At 32.8% G+C, this 15,921-nt stretch overlaps 1 protein-coding gene across 2 annotated transcripts; it reads left to right on the top strand.

The window, feature by feature from the left end:
* Window positions 1–925: 925 nt before the first annotated feature.
* Window positions 926–15,695, top strand: LOC149484772 (poly [ADP-ribose] polymerase 1-like). 2 transcript variants are annotated; one of them, XR_016316304.1, is made up of 21 exons: window positions 926–1,271; window positions 7,433–7,574; window positions 7,656–7,825; window positions 8,077–8,258; window positions 8,496–8,709; window positions 8,961–9,066; window positions 9,216–9,402; window positions 9,650–9,866; window positions 9,979–10,083; window positions 10,179–10,284; window positions 10,642–10,804; window positions 11,049–11,205; window positions 11,434–11,592; window positions 11,729–11,865; window positions 12,170–12,306; window positions 12,677–12,834; window positions 13,046–13,166; window positions 13,575–13,734; window positions 14,025–14,201; window positions 15,131–15,465; window positions 15,523–15,695. XR_016316304.1 is itself a non-coding variant. In XM_089701042.1 (20 exons), exons 1-20 carry the CDS (start codon window positions 1,161–1,163, stop codon window positions 15,195–15,197), a joined length of 2,976 nt encoding a protein of 991 aa, XP_089557168.1. In that variant the 5' UTR covers window positions 926–1,160; the 3' UTR covers window positions 15,198–15,695. The 2 variants fall into 2 exon arrangements, 1 of the variants encoding a protein (XP_089557168.1); XM_089701042.1 differs by having other exon boundaries at window positions 15,131–15,695.
* Window positions 15,696–15,921: the final 226 nt, after the last annotated feature.

Below are 15,921 nucleotides of genomic sequence, written 5' to 3' on the forward strand. Positions count from 1 at the left end.
AACTTTAACCCGTGACGCGTCCGGCGCTCAGCCGGCACCGATCCCGATAGTGTCAAGGGAGTTCACGAAATCTAGCTTTTTTATGACTACCGAGTTTGAAAATTTTATTTACCCTATTGTTCTATAATTATATGCCATGTATGATATATTTTTGGAAAGAGGAAGAAACTAGTTATAGCATAAAAATGTAATCATGACGATATATTTTTTCTATAAAATTATAAAAAATTGATTTTCTTTTGTTTTAATTTTAATTGCTTACATACTAACACTTACATGATAATGCTGAGTCATCAAATGATCATATTCACGTTTTCATATCACTACACGATTGCCAAATACATTCACTTATATTTTCACACATTTAACACAACGTATTTCACTATGAATAATAACAAATCTCCATTATTCACAAACAAGAAAAAAAGCGCCATTTTGCGTCTTCCGCACTGAAAAGTTGAGACACTTTTTCACTGAGTATTCTTCAAATATCCCTAAAACCAATATCATAAACGTATTCTACGTAAAATTTCCAGTAATATACGTCTCAATTATCACTCATCTAATTATTCCTCTCGGCATAATTCACAATCCAAATATTCGTTGAACAAGACAAATGTCACAAACTATGGCCGATGACGCAACTCAATCAATGATTCACTTTTTTTTTTTATTTTGTGGTTTTAGTCTTTATTGCCAGCGTCGGAGTCGTACCGATTCGAATTAAAAATGTATAAGGCATAGACAAATATTTTTTATACTGGAAACATTCACTTGTAAGCAGCTACAGGTGACCTTCAAAGTCATTGGCCGCGTTATGAACAGTCGTTGTTACACAGGACGCTACAGTACAGTTTTAGTTATGAGCAACCGCCTGTTCATAGGACGCGTCACGGGTTAAGCGCAACCTGCTGGTGCGTTTCACGTTCCAATTAAGCATCAGCATAATTCGGCATTGTGCGGCACTGAGTCGCATTATGCTCTGTAATTGGAAAACGGGGCGACTAATCGTTGACAAACTGTTAAAATTTTTATGAATTTTGACAGCACTTTGAAATTGAAAGTTTGAAGTTGAAGCTTGTTACAATATTGTAATTCTAGTTTTTGAAAAGCCGGTGTATGGTTGAATCTTGGTTGAATGAACAAATTTTATTACCAAAATGAGTGATTTGCCGTATCAAGTTGAATATGCGAAATCTGGCAGAGCATCATGTAAAGCTTGTAAACAGAAGATAGATCAGGGGACTCTACGAATAGCTATTATGGTTCAGGTAAGAATATGGTTTTATACCTATGTATAAGTATATCATTATGAAATTGATATGTAGGTACTCTGTATGAGTAAAAACCTATACAAAACTAAAAACTTGAAGTACCTACCTATGTAAACCTAAATCCTGTGTGACAAATCAGTTTTGGAGATTTCAAATGTCTCAATATTTATTATTTCTGAATATGTTTTAATAAATAAGATACCTACTAGGTAAGTCTAGAAAAAAAATTACAAGTTTACTCTGGAACCGTACCCATATTAAAATTTCATTAACAGTACCCTGGGGTACAATTAGTGTACCCCTATGAAAAAAACAAGATTACAAAAAGATTAAGTATTAACTTTTATTAAATTTTGACTTACTAAGGTCATCTTAACATTCATTTAAGTCTTAATAGGTAATTTAATTTATCAGGGCATCTTTATATTTTTTGTACAATTTATACACACTTTACGTTGGTGATAAAAATTTATTAAAAAGGGGTTTGGGTACTTTTGTATGGGCTAGTGGTGTCGGGCTTTCGCGACCAGTGATGAAACTTGGATATTATTTTAAAAGAGTAATATTGGTTAGGGAGCCAGCAGCAGATTTTATGACCAAGTTCCTCTCAAGCGGTAATTTGTAAAATGCATCAAAGTATAGTATTATGAAGCCTCGTGAACGTCAGCTGGAGCTCGGTTGGGGGGATGAGCGGCTGTAGCCTCCCACGCACGTAGGAAAAAAAAATATATTCAGTCATTTCCTCTCAGCTAAAAATTTGTCAAATTGTAGCTAACCCAATATCTCAACGAAAAAAAATAATCAGCTGGTTACAACGTGGTGTATTGTACGTCAGCTGGTGTCTCGAACATGAAAAAAGAACAATTATTTTCCGTGATTTCCTCTCAAACAAAAATTTACCTGATGATAGCTTATATGTAACTGTGGATAAATATATAAGTCAGCTGGCTGTATCTTGGTGGAAAAACCGTCAGCTGATACTTTGAAAGTTATTACATAGGAGTTAGACAGAAGCATCTATTGCCAATTTATATGCATCAGCTGACTAGGTTTTCCTCAACTTATTGCTAGCTGATTTTTTTTATTTATCGCATCAGTATATTAACAATCAGCTCACAAATTTTCATCTGAGAGGAAATGACGTATCTTTAATTATTCGACATTGCGCTTCAATATAAGAGTTAAGTTGAAATAAACATTCAGTATCAATATTTTTGAAACGAATAAGTATGTAATCAAATAATTTTATATATTTAAATAATTAAATAATCAATTAGCAATAAATGAACTAGTTACTCGATAAATAATATCACTACATAGTATAAAACAAAGTCGCTTTCCCTGTCCCTATGTCCCTATGTCCCTTTGTACGCTTAAATCTTTGAAACTACGCAACGGATTTTGATGCGGTTTTTTTTAATAGATAGAGTGTTTCAAGAGGAAGGTTTATATGTATAATAACATCCATTAAATAGTGGAGAAGTACTGTTATTTTTGAGGTTTCTAATGTGATGTCGTAAAAATTACATTTTTTCCGCTTACATTGCAAACGCAGGCTGAACCCTACGAGTTTTATCAAAATAATGTACTAAGTATTATACACATTGAAAAGGTCTACAGAAAAGTCCGCGATGGTATATGTCTATCTCTTATGGATAACCCACAATAACTTTTTTTTGTCATTTACTTTTTACGACAAATAATGGCTAATTTTCGATGCGATTTTAACCAATACAGCATTAATCCTTAACCAATTAAATACCTTCAATACATTGTTCATTTAATATAGATCTATATGGCCCTTTACACCGTATGATTTAAGTGAATATTTTCAAAGATATTACAGATTTAAAATTTGCGGGACGTAGCGTTTGCGGCGGTACCGGCCGGCCGCCCGACTATCTATTTTATACCCGTGCGAAGCCGGAGCGGTCAGCGGGCCGCTATGTTTTTATATACAACCTTCACAGTTTTTCTGTAGTGTATTTAGTATCAGCATTGCACCCGTGCGAAGCCGGGGCGGGTCGCTAGTTTATTATATAAACTTGATAAAAAATGATAATGAGAACAATATGATTTATTCGTTTTCGCTCTGGCTTGAGTCACTTTCCTCTCTTTCCGATTCATTATCAGAGTCGTTATATACCAACGATGTAAGTTTTGCAGGACGTCAACATAAAGTCAGATTGAAATAATTTCTCGTAAATGTTAATAAATGTTAAATGAAGAGTTTGTTTGCCATATGTACGGATTTAATCGTCTAAAAAAGATCAATGATTAACGTAGTTATTTTTATTTAATACTTTTTAGTGTATTTTTCAACACGAATCCAACGAGCCCAAACTCGATACCTAAAGTTGAGTCAATATATTACCGAGTTCCTATGGCCACCTTCCGATTCCATCATCAAATCAGCTCTATATCATGATAATGTTTCATCGCTATCCAATTTACATACGTATACAAAATTTCTGCTCAATCGGTTACCAGGAAGTGAATCAACTTTACTTGCTTCATTTCAATTAAGTCATCGAGATTAGACAAAAATGCTCATAAAATAAAAACTACTGGGCCTATCCGAATAAATCCGAATCCGAATTTTTATGGGACCAATTCGACACCATTCCGCATCAAACAAAAAAAAAGAATCACGTCAATCGTTTCAGAAACCTCGGAGTAATCGGTGAACATACATAAAAAAAAACATACCGGCCGAAATGATAACCTCCTCCTTTTTTTTGAAGTCGGTTAAAAAATCAGCTAGCAATAAGTTGAGGAAAACCTAGTCAGCTGATGCATATAAATTGGCAATAGATGCTTCTGTCTAACTCCTATGTAATAACTTTCAAAGTATCAGCTGACGGTTTTTCCACCAAGATACAGCCAGCTGACTTATATATTTATCCACAGTTACATATAAGCTATCATCAGGTAAATTTTTGTTTGAGAGGAAATCACGGAAAATAATTGTTCTTTTTTCATGTTCGAGACACCAGCTGACGTATAATACACCACGTTGTAACCAGCTGATTATTTTTTTTCGTTGAGATATTGGGTTAGCTACAATTTGACAAATTTTTAGCTGAGAGGAAATGAATGAATGTATTTTTTTTTCCTACGTGCGTGGGAGGCTACAACCGCTCACCCCCCCAGCCGAGCGCCAGCTGACGTTCACGAGGCTTTATAATACTATACTCTGATGGTTCTGACGAATTATCTCTTGAGAGGAAATAATGAACCCAATTTGCACCTGGCTCCCTAACTATATATTGTGTATATAAGCGTTCATATACATCGTTTTGATTAGAATTCATAAATAAATCATTGTGTGAAATGTGGTATCTTTTAGCTCCTCCTTCCCTATTATTTGCACTATATTAAAAGTATAAAATGAAAAATAAAACTACTGACATGAATTCACTATTGTAATTTTTTATATCTTACCATAAAATGGCAGGAAGATTAATTTGTAAAATGAGTTTTATTATACAAATTAATCTTCTTGTTATTTAGAAAGCATTATTATTATGGTTATACTCCAGTCAGTCAAGACAATCAATTCACAATAATTCCAAAAGTTTTCAAACTTCGGTCAAGTGAATGGTACATTGGGACGACAATAAATCTCATTTTGCAACCTTGTCCGCAGTCCGGAACATTGTTAAAATTGCAATGAAATAATTTTTTGCTGTTTGGTCGTGAAAAAAATTCCAAAAGTTCTGCAAACTTGGGGAAGTTTTCGATATAATATTTCATATCACATATTAAATTTGCAACCAATCTCAGTGTACGGAACATCTTTTAATATTGAATATTACTGTTTTTTTTTTATTAAACTGAATGAGGTTGCAGATTTGTAAATGCATTAGAATAGATGTTTTCGAAGTTTGCAACCAAGTTCCAAAACTTTTGTAATTATTCCGAGACCACCTTACTCGAAAAAATGACCTCGAATTAAAAATAATTATAAATAAACATGTTCCGGTCAACGAAAAAGGTTGCAAATTTATACAACCGTATATATTTCTGATATCTGTGTCAAGTTTGCAGAACTTTTGGAATTTTTTTCACGACCATACAGCAAAAAATTATTTAATTGCAATTTTAACAATGTTCTGTACACTTAGATTGGTTGCAAATTTATTACGTGATATGAAATATTATATCGAAAACTTTCCCAAGTTTGCAGAACTTTTGGAATTTTTTTCACGATGATTAACCCAGATGTTACTGAAACAATTTTTGTTATCATATTAAGGTGAAATTTACATATTGTGTCCATATTGCAAAAAGTTTAACTGGAAAAATAGTATAAAAATATTATCTATCGTGAAAATCTCGGAAAATGGTGTCCTTTTAAAAGGACGGTAGTAATATGTACTACTAAGTAGGTAGACTATGATATTAAAATGACAACATACATTTCACATATATTTATGTAACAATATGAAAGTTTTCAAAACATAATTTAGGATGCAAGGTTCCATTACATTTAGGACAATAGAAATTGGCTTTCTTGTGACATTCTATACACCGAAGCTGCTTGTCTCTGTACCTAATGATGGGATCTTTTCCATCAAATCCAGAGGTTTCACGGAAACTCTAGCACCTTTACGTTCCTCATTCTTATATGTTTCGAGCAGAGCAGTTCCAACACTTCTACGAATGTGGAGATAATCATAATGGCCACCTTTTACTTATATATTTGCCAAGAATTATGTATTGCCATATCTAGTCCATGACAAGTCAAAGAAAAATACCACTTCTTGCCTCTGATAGATGTCTTGTACAAACCGATGCTCTGGTCGGATCTGTCCACCTCTCCCATTTTCTCGTACTTTTTTTACAACAAGTATATTTTTCTTCTGTTGTTGTGAAAATCTCTTAAACCGTAGACACAGGCTGAATCGTATCAAAGTTTGATGCAACAGTCACAACACTGTTATCATTCCATTTGCAAAATAAATTTGTTCTGCTCTGGTCGATTGATGCTTGAATGTACCTCGTGGTGTCTTTTTCAATTCTCAAAGCCAGCAGGCAAAGGGCATTTCGCGACGCGATTTTCACGTACTGTGCCAGTAGCCTTTATTCCTCGTACTCGAAGTTCATCAATGAGATGGATGGACGTAAAAAGTTGTCAAAAAATAAATGGAATGCAGCTTTGCCCTATATTTGTCGCAGTACATCGGCATACTGTAATACAACGCTTGCACCCAATCCCAGAGGCTTTTGGTATTTGTTTTGATTACCAACATCATTCGATTGTCCTTGGTATGGATCACACCAAACTATGCAACCTAACCGTGTCGATCCGACCCAAAATTCATACCCCCATCTTATCGGTTTCCCTCTTATGAATTGCTTGCATGGATGGCCACCATAGTAGGGCACCATGGCTTCGCCGATGCTGTGATCCTCTTCAAAGAGTGCATGCGCAAAAAAGTACTCTGTAGTAGTACATATTACTACTGGCCTTTTAAAAGAACGGCAATTAAAACTGCATAAATATCACAAATAAAATGTAATCTAATTGTAGGTAATATATATTTCTGATAAAACACGTTTCAAATTACGTGTATTTAAAATAAATCAAGTAATTTGTTGTAATTTATTGATAATACATTTAACTTGATTTATCAATGGAAAATGGCAGAAATTCTAAAATAATTTAAAAATATACCACTGTTATAAAACGACACAACACTTTAATTTTCCAATTCCTACAACCGTGAGGTGCCAAATGAATATAAACATTTTTTTCAAAAATGCCCTCATTGTTAATAATAATTTTATTTATGGTGCGTCCTTTTAAAAGAACGATAGTAACAACTGGGTTAAATTATTTTTTTGCTATATGGTATAGCAAAAAAATAATTTAATCGCAATTTTAACAATGTTCCGGACTGCGGACAAGGTTGCAAAATGAGATTTATTGTCGTCCCAATGAACCATTCACTTGACCGAAGTTTGAAAACTTTTGGAATTATTGTTAAATTTTCGATTTCGAATGTCGATTCTGACTGATGTATTATTATAGGATTGAAAAACATTAACTTGAAGACAAATTAAGAACTCCTTTGTTATAGTCAGTTATAAACTATAAAGCATAGTAATCCTGAAGCATTGATTCATTTAATCATACATCTTTTCATTTTCAGTCTGCATTCCATGATGGGAAGCAACCAAATTGGCATCATGAAGAATGTTTTTTCAAAAAAAAGTGTCCAACAAGTATTGCTGAAATTTCAAACTTCAATAAACTAACACATAATGACCAGAAAAAAATTAAAGAGCAAATTGGTTTGTATAATTTTCTATTATGTTTTTAATGATTTATAATATTGTGTAAATAAGAATTAATGTTATATCCAACAAAATTAGGTGGATCCTCTGGTGGAGTGGTTTTACCCACAGAAAAGGGAAAGAAAGGCAAGGGAACTAAGAGAGGCAATGAAAGTAAAACTTTTCAAACGGGCCTCTCAAATTATACAATTGAATATGCTAAGTCCAGCAGATCTACCTGCAAACACTGTGATATAAAAATTTGTAAGGTAGGAAAAGTTAACATTTATTTATAGCTGTACTAAAATAAAAATTATACTGACTTCTGTTATAAATAGTCAATAATAGGTGAAACTCTTTATTAAAATCTACGCAATAATTAAGATTTAAAAAAAAATTTTTCTTGGGGAAAACAATGTTTGTTATTTTCTTTACTTTTTATAAAAGTATGTATTGTGTCTTAAATAAATATATATATAAATATCAAGAAAGGATTGTTAAAAAAATATTAATGTCTTAGGATGAAGTCAGAGTTGCCAAAATAGAATATGATCCAAGGTATGGTGAGGCACCAGCATGGCATCATGTTAAGTGTTTTGCTGAAAGGAAGGCTGAATTGTTGTTCCTAGCTGGTGGAGAAGACATTCCAGGATTTGTTAAACTTAGTAAGGAAGACCAAAAAATGGTTAAAGATGAAATAAAGTGGGTTTTATTTTTATGTTTTTGTTTATTTTGTTGTCATTCCTTCTATAACCAAACAAGCTGTTCACTTACAAGTATACCTACAACTTAAAAGAATATTATGTCTGGTCTTTTATAAAATATTTATTTAAACTTTGTATTTTCATTAATTCAGATGGACTTCAAATTCTACATATCTATTTGTTTGTTTTGTATGCAGTGCAATGAAAATTTTTATATTACTCGATTTTTTTTCAGAGCTTCTAATCTGGACGAAGTTCCAGTGAAAAAATTAAAAGCAGAACCAAAAGATGCAGCAGAAATAAAACAAGAGAAAGAATTAGAAAAGAAATTAGAGAAACAAAATAAACTGTTTCACAAATACAGAAACTTGCTCAGTGAGTTAAGTAAGACTAACTTGTATGAACTACTTGAAGAAAACTCACAAGAAATCCTAAAGGGCACAGATGAGGTTAGTATTCTATTGTGTCCTTGCATCCATCATATATTTAAACATATTTATTGAAAATTGTTGATTTTGGACAAAATTTTTAATAAGTAAGATATTTTCTATATTAAAAAATATCATCTAAATTTTTATTATAAACTAGTTACCCTGACATACTTTGTTCTGCCCAATTGCCCCTTTTTCGTGATTTCTTATTTTCAAAGATAAAAATTAAAGGCTTAGTAAACAAGATTACATACAGTAAAAAATTTCAGTGTCTGGATCATCTGGCTGACATAATGTCGTTTGGAGCACTCCAGCCATGTCCAGAATGCAAGCAGGGGCAGTTAATCCTTGATACATTCCATTATAAATGCACAGGTATATACCCTTCTAAAATTTATTTTTTTTGCTATAAATCTTGCACTCAATAAATTATTGTCTCAGCTTTTTTGTTTTTTGTTATTTTTTGGAGCCCTTTGATAAAATTGAAAAACTCCTCTCATTAATAAGGTTTAACAAATTTACAGGTAATATAAGTGAATGGACTAAATGTACCTATACAACTACAAATCCTAAAAGGACTCCAATGGTTGTACCGGCACCATATAAAGGCGGCTCAGTGTTTAAAAGCTACAAACCTAAAGTGGGGGAGCGAGTATTTGAGGTCGCACCACCGCCGGCTATAGTCGTTGTCAAGAAAGAGGAGCCAGAGAGGTTTGTGAATAGCATGATTAACTTTTTTTATCTATTAAATATGTTTAACATTACGGCCACATTAAGTCAATGTACACAATGTATTATTATATATTTATATATTATACATAATTTATATTCAAATAATATTATATTCGGCAAAAATTGACAAATCATAGAAAAGATTAATAATAATGATCTATTTAAAATTATAACTAGTTACATGCTTTTCTCAATATTACTAAAAAAAACAATTAATGAATTACAGTAAAAAAACTATCCCTCTTCCACCTTTGAAGAATCTCCAATTTTTCTTATATGGAAAATTTAAGGCTCCGAAAGAGGAAGTTAAAAATCGTGTATTAAAAATGGGAGGTCTTGTTGTGTCTAAATTGACTGAGACAACTGCAGCTGTTATATCCACAAAGAGAGATGTCGAAAATATGCCCAGGAAAATGGAAGAAATCCAGGAGCAAGATATTGAAGTGAGTCATTTTCTTTGGACATTTAAACTTGCTTTGTAAATAGTGTCCTGTTTTATTTAATGTTGAGTATTACTTCTCACGTGAGACTCGCATTTTTGCCTCTTCTCTATAGGTTGTAGATGAAACATTCTTGGATCAAATTGACCCCAAAACGGGCACCGTCACAGAAACGTTAGAACTTATCAAACAACATAATATTGCTCCTTGGGGATCTGATGTAAGTATGAATAACAAATTCTCAATTTAAAAAAATATTTCTAAATTAGTATGGAAAAAAATTATGTTATGTAAAAATTTATTAAATTTACACAGCCAACAAAACGAGTACCGCAAGATGTAATCGACGGGAAATCCATAGAGAAATCTGGAAGCATGTATGCAAAGTCAAAATCAGCAATACAAAAGATTAAAATTAAAGGTATAATTATAATTATTTATTCGCAAATATTGCATTATTTTTATGAGGCTATTTTTAGGAGGTTATTTTATGACAAACTAGTATTACGGTTTTTTCAAATTCAAATTCAAATATTTATTTATTCAACTTTTGAATCGTGATAATAAATAATTTCATGGTTACCTCTGGTTCGGGAAGCAGTTTCTACAGATTTCCAGCAAGATTTCTTGATCTTTAAAATTATGTCAATGTCTGCTTTTTTGAGAGCGCGATTTCGCGTTCTCGGTTAGGTTTTTTGAATTTTCAGATAATGAGGGTCGCTTTTGTTGTATTATAATTACGTATTCTCCGATATTAATATAAAGTTTGGTCATATAGGTGGTACGGCCGTAGACCCGGACTCGGGTCTAGCGGACAAAGCACACGTGTATACAGACAGATCGGGGGACAAGTTCACAGTTGTGCTGGCCAAGACTGACGTAGTCGCGGGAAAGAATTCCTTCTATAAGCTGCAAGTGTTGGAGGCTGATGATAAGAAGAAGTAAGAGATAGAAGAAGCTCAGATTAGCTTCTATTATCTAATATCAGATTATATTATTAATAGGAAAAAATAGTTGTTGTTCATTTGTTTTTGTGTAAACTGTTTAACAGCTATATAGTTACGACAACATAAAAAATAAACTAGTCTTTCTAAATGATAAACATTAATAAAACATGATATATACATATAAGTAACTGTTTATGTAAACGAAATGTTTATATTGTATAATAATAAAATCTTCTAGATATTGGTTGTTCCGAGCGTGGGGTCGTATTGGTACACCTATAGGCGGTACCAAAGTAGAGGATTGTAAAACTTTATTTGATGCCACTGATAAGTTCAGAGACCTGTATATGGAGAAAACCCAGAATGATTGGGAGGACCGAGAAGATTTTGTAAAGGTAAGATTACATTAAAAAAATAAAAATATCATCAAATGTCTTTTTATATTGTTATATTGCTGGACTGGATACTGGAAACATTTCTATGCTATGTTGCATTGAATTCTTAGAAATGGGGAAATATCCTATAACTATAACCCATAAAATGATAAAAGGTGAACAGATGATGTTTTCAAAAATATATCACAATTCTTAGTCTTATGTGTTTGTTTATTCTTTTCATTTTAGATGCCAGAAGCATATTACCCCATTGATATGGATTACGGTGAAGAAGAAACAAAGAAACTAGAAGTGGACAAGAACAGCAGCCTCCCAATGCCAGTGCAAAATCTCATTAAGAGGATATTCGACGTTGACACCATGAAAAAGACTCTGCTAGAGTTTGAGGTTAATATCTGAACTTAATAATTTTTTGTGAATTAAAAAAAAAAAGAAAGAGAAGAAAGTATTTCTCAAATGGCCAAAAAATTTGCTTCAATTGATTAATTTGTTGGTTGAAATTTTTTTTTTATCACATTTTCAGCTTGACACAGAAAAGATGCCTTTAGGAAAACTATCCAAGAAGCAAATTAAATCTGGATATAATGTTTTATCTGAGCTTCTTACAAATATTCAGAATGGCACAGCAAATAACAGCAACATTGTAGATACTACAAACAGGTGCGTTATTTGTTTTTGATATTCATATTCCAGTGTAATAATATACAGAAATTATTTGGTTTTAATTTCATTTTTTTTTTTATAAAATTAATACTAGTTTTAACATTATTGCCCATTGCACATATCACTAGACTTATAAGTTATAACTTATTCCAACCAAAATGGCTTTTGACCATATACACATCTATACATATTATACATACAATACGGTCGACGTATTTTGTATTTTGTCGTCGTGTTTGTGTTGATATCTCGTCTTGAACTCAGTCAAGTATAAATATATTTTATTATGGTACTATTTCAGGTTTTATACTCTTATTCCACATAACTTTGGTACAAATAATCCTCCGCTGCTGGACAGCGTAGACGCAATCACCAATAAAATACAGATGCTTGATAACTTACTCGAAATTGAAATTGCCTATAGTCTTATGCAATCAGGTAAATTGGTTATTTGTGATGAATTTCTGTCCGCATTAAATCTTTTATTAAGGGCATATTACTCTTTTCTGAGATTTATTTTTTATTGAATTCAACATGTATTTCAAAACATGCCAGGTTTATAGTACAGTTCGATCAACGATCGAAACGAACGATCAAACTTACTGGCGGTTCGGAAGTTAGTATGTTCCGGTAATATCTAAAATTGTTTTCTGCGCATCCGATCGTTCGGTGTTTCGAGCCGCCGCGCCATTAAGTTTGAATCGTACTGTATCAGTGATTTGAGAATTTGAGAAAATTATTAATTTATTTTGATTTCTTGTAATGTATGACTATAATAAAAAACTTCTCATATGTTATTGCTTTACAGATGTAAATAGCACTTGTCCAATTGAAGCTCATTATAAGAAACTGAAAGCAGACATAGAGCCTATCGCCAAGGATAGTGAGGAATTCAAGATGATAAACGAATACATTAAGAACACGCACGCTTCCACGCACTCTTATTATAAACTCGAACTTCAAGAGGTATTTACTATATTTACATTTTCTACAATTTTTTAAATGTAAGTAATTTTTACACTTTTTGATATTTTCACACATTATTTGTCATTTTAACTGACGAATGAGATAACAGAACTAGAAGATGGCCTTAAATCTTTAAAAATATCCTAATTTCTTAAAGTTCACTCAAACTTAATTCAAAAAGCAAAAATAAATTTTCTGCCCTATTTTTAAGGTTTTCAAAGTCGTGCGTGAAGGCGAAGAGAAACGCTTCAAGCCGTTCAGAAAGCTCGACAACAGGCGGCTTCTGTGGCACGGTTCAAGAACTACCAACTACGCTGGAATTCTCTCACAAGGTATAATATAAATCTAGTGTTTAAAAAATATTTGATTCCTTTTCTGCTTTGATTGTAAAAGCTTCAAAATTATTCGAAAAATACAAAATGAACTGCTGTTACTTTTGTCCTACTTTAAATGGCATATTGATAAGGTATTGTGTATTAAAAAACTACTACTACTACTCCTGTGGCGCTGAAACCCCGAAGTGGGTCTTGGCCTCCGAGACGAGAACTCTCCACCTTCCCCGGTCCTGAGCGGTCTCTTGCCAATTGTCACTGGCTTGAAGCGCACTCAGGTCCCTCTCCACTTGATCGCGCCAGCGATACTTGGGTCGACCCACCGGCCGACGGCCCGAGGGACGGCCCAAGTATGCTCTCTTCAGAAGAAGGTATTAAAAAAACTTACTTATTATTTTTCGTATGCAGGTCTTCGCATAGCGCCTCCGGAAGCGCCTGTGACGGGTTACATGTTCGGCAAAGGGATCTACTTCGCTGATATGGTGTCCAAGTCGGCGAACTACTGCTGCGCTCACACCTCCAGCCCCGTGGGTCTGATGCTGCTCAGCGAAGTGGCTCTTGGTGATATGTGAGTGGAAATGATGATTAGCTATATTTTCTGGCTCAGTCAGTAGAAAACAGTCTCATTAAAATTGGTAATGAAATGTTGATTTCTATATGTGTATGTACTAAATTTGTAGTTTGTAAGCATTTATTTTGTTTGCCATGTTGCTTTTTGTATTATGCTTAAACTGCTTATAATTAAAGTATAGTCGCCTCCGTATATCAGGCAATTAATAGATCAGTATAATAAATTTTAAATATCTTGTCCATTACATAAAGTACTAAAGACTATTTTCTCTGAATATAATTTAACAGGAAAGAGTGCATGAAAGCGGAGTACGTAACCAAACTACCGAGCGGCAAGAACTCAGTATGGGGCGTTGGTCGCACGCAGCCCGACCCGACCCAGAACAAGGTGCTAGACGATGGTGTTATTGTGCCCTTGGGAAAACCAATAGAGAACCCGGTGCAGTGCACACTGCTGTACAACGAGTATCCTTTTACATAATTAGATCATTCCTGCTGTTGTGTGCTTTTGTTTCGAATGATTTTGCCAAAAACAAAGGAAGTTCTCAATTCAACTCTGTTTTTGGTGTATATAAAGTACATAATATTATTTGTGGGCATGGTAAACCTCTCAGGGTAAACCGTATCTTCTATGACTTAAATTAGCCTAGAACCAAGTCCTAAGTGGATGGGCAACATTGATAAAACATCTCAGTCTGGCAGGACTTGTCCATAATGGTCTAAGATCCGAACATAAGCCGATTTGCAACGGCGTGATAATAGAATGAGACCAATTTTATAATAAATTTAGTGTATTAAAAAATGTATTAAAAATGGGTTGACTGGGAAAATCCTGGACAGGACATTTTTAATGAATTAAAAAAAAAACATTTTTTTTAATTAATTGCAGTATCAAGATAATAAAAAAAAATCATAATAGACTTAAAGTATGAAACCTACAGAATGTGCAGTCATAGTCGTTTTCTAATATTTACCGGGACAAACGGCTAGGTTGGCAGGTATAAACAGGTATGTCGGTACCAGTTACTTTCACTTGATAGGATGATGAAAAAAAAATTATGTCAGCGCTGTTTTATTACAAAATTGTTTTATTATCTCGATACTGCAATTAATAAAAAATGAAAATAAAAGTTTTTAATAATTAATTAAAAAATATCCTGTCCAGGATTTTCCCAGTCAACCCATTTTTAATACATTTTTTAATACACTAAATTTATTATAAAATTGGTCTCATTCTATTATCACGCCGTTGCAGATCGGCTTATGTTCGGATCTTAGACCATAAATAATATATTCTATCAGCTGTAAAACTTGTTTATTGCATCTGCCCCATACCCAATAAGGTGACACGGAATTTGACTTTATACCTATTATTTCCTTAAGAACTATTTCAGATTTATCGTATACGACGTGGCTCAAGTTAACATCAAATATCTGCTGCAGATCAAATTTAAGTTTTAAATAATACCAAAACAATTGTGTCACAATAATTATTGTATATTATGTGCTATTGATTCGCCGTTACAATTCAAATATTTAAACCAAATTAAATTTCAAATACTATTCAATTCTAATTGTTTGTGAAGTAAATTTACAAATACTTTTACTTGTGTGATGTCGCTATTTCTCTTCAGTTAAAGAGTGCCATAGGCGGTTTATTATGTAGTTTGTACGAATTGTTAAGTTTTGTTTAGTATTACTATTATGGCAGCAAAATCACAATATTACTGTATATATGTAATAAGTGTTTTGGTTCTCTGAAGTTGTATTTCATTACAATATTAAGTTAAATGGAAATTGAATCTTTCAAATAATATTGTGAACGTGTTTTATTAATACAGTCGATTATGTTTTGTTTAATTTTTTTTTATGAATCTGTACTTAGATGATTCGATTATTATTATTAATTCCCTAATTCTTCAAATTTCTGTGTTTTTATTAATATTTTTGGAAATAAAAAAAATGTTTTATTTTACAAAATATATCACTTATATATTTTTACAAAAGGTATGGAGAAATAATATACAATTATTATTGATACTAATTACTATCTTGTATTATGATATTAGACTGTTAATCCTGTATCAAAATTTGATAAAGGACATTGACAGTTTTTGTATGGGAGGTGGACCAAGTGCTGCCCAGAATGAAGACATGGTACATTTTGTTCCTCAGGCCAATACTA

The sequence above is a fragment of the Colias philodice genome, chromosome 11, assembly GCF_061535455.1.
Source record: "Colias philodice isolate Cphi_HAF_F1 chromosome 11, ilColPhil1 Martin Lab GWU primary, whole genome shotgun sequence".
NCBI classification, from domain to species: domain Eukaryota; kingdom Metazoa; phylum Arthropoda; class Insecta; order Lepidoptera; family Pieridae; genus Colias; species Colias philodice.

Excerpts from the sequence above, each read along its gene's own strand:
- LOC149484772 (XM_089701042.1), top strand. The coding sequence starts at position 1,161 with ATGAGTGATTTGCCGTATCAAGTTGAATATGCGAAATCTGGCAGAGCA. Across the intron at positions 9,067-9,215 it reads ATTCCATTATAAATGCACAG|GTAATATAAGTGAATGGACT; the intron begins GTATATACCCTT and ends ACAAATTTACAG. Across the intron at positions 11,866-12,169 it reads ATTGTAGATACTACAAACAG|GTTTTATACTCTTATTCCAC; the intron begins GTGCGTTATTTG and ends GTACTATTTCAG.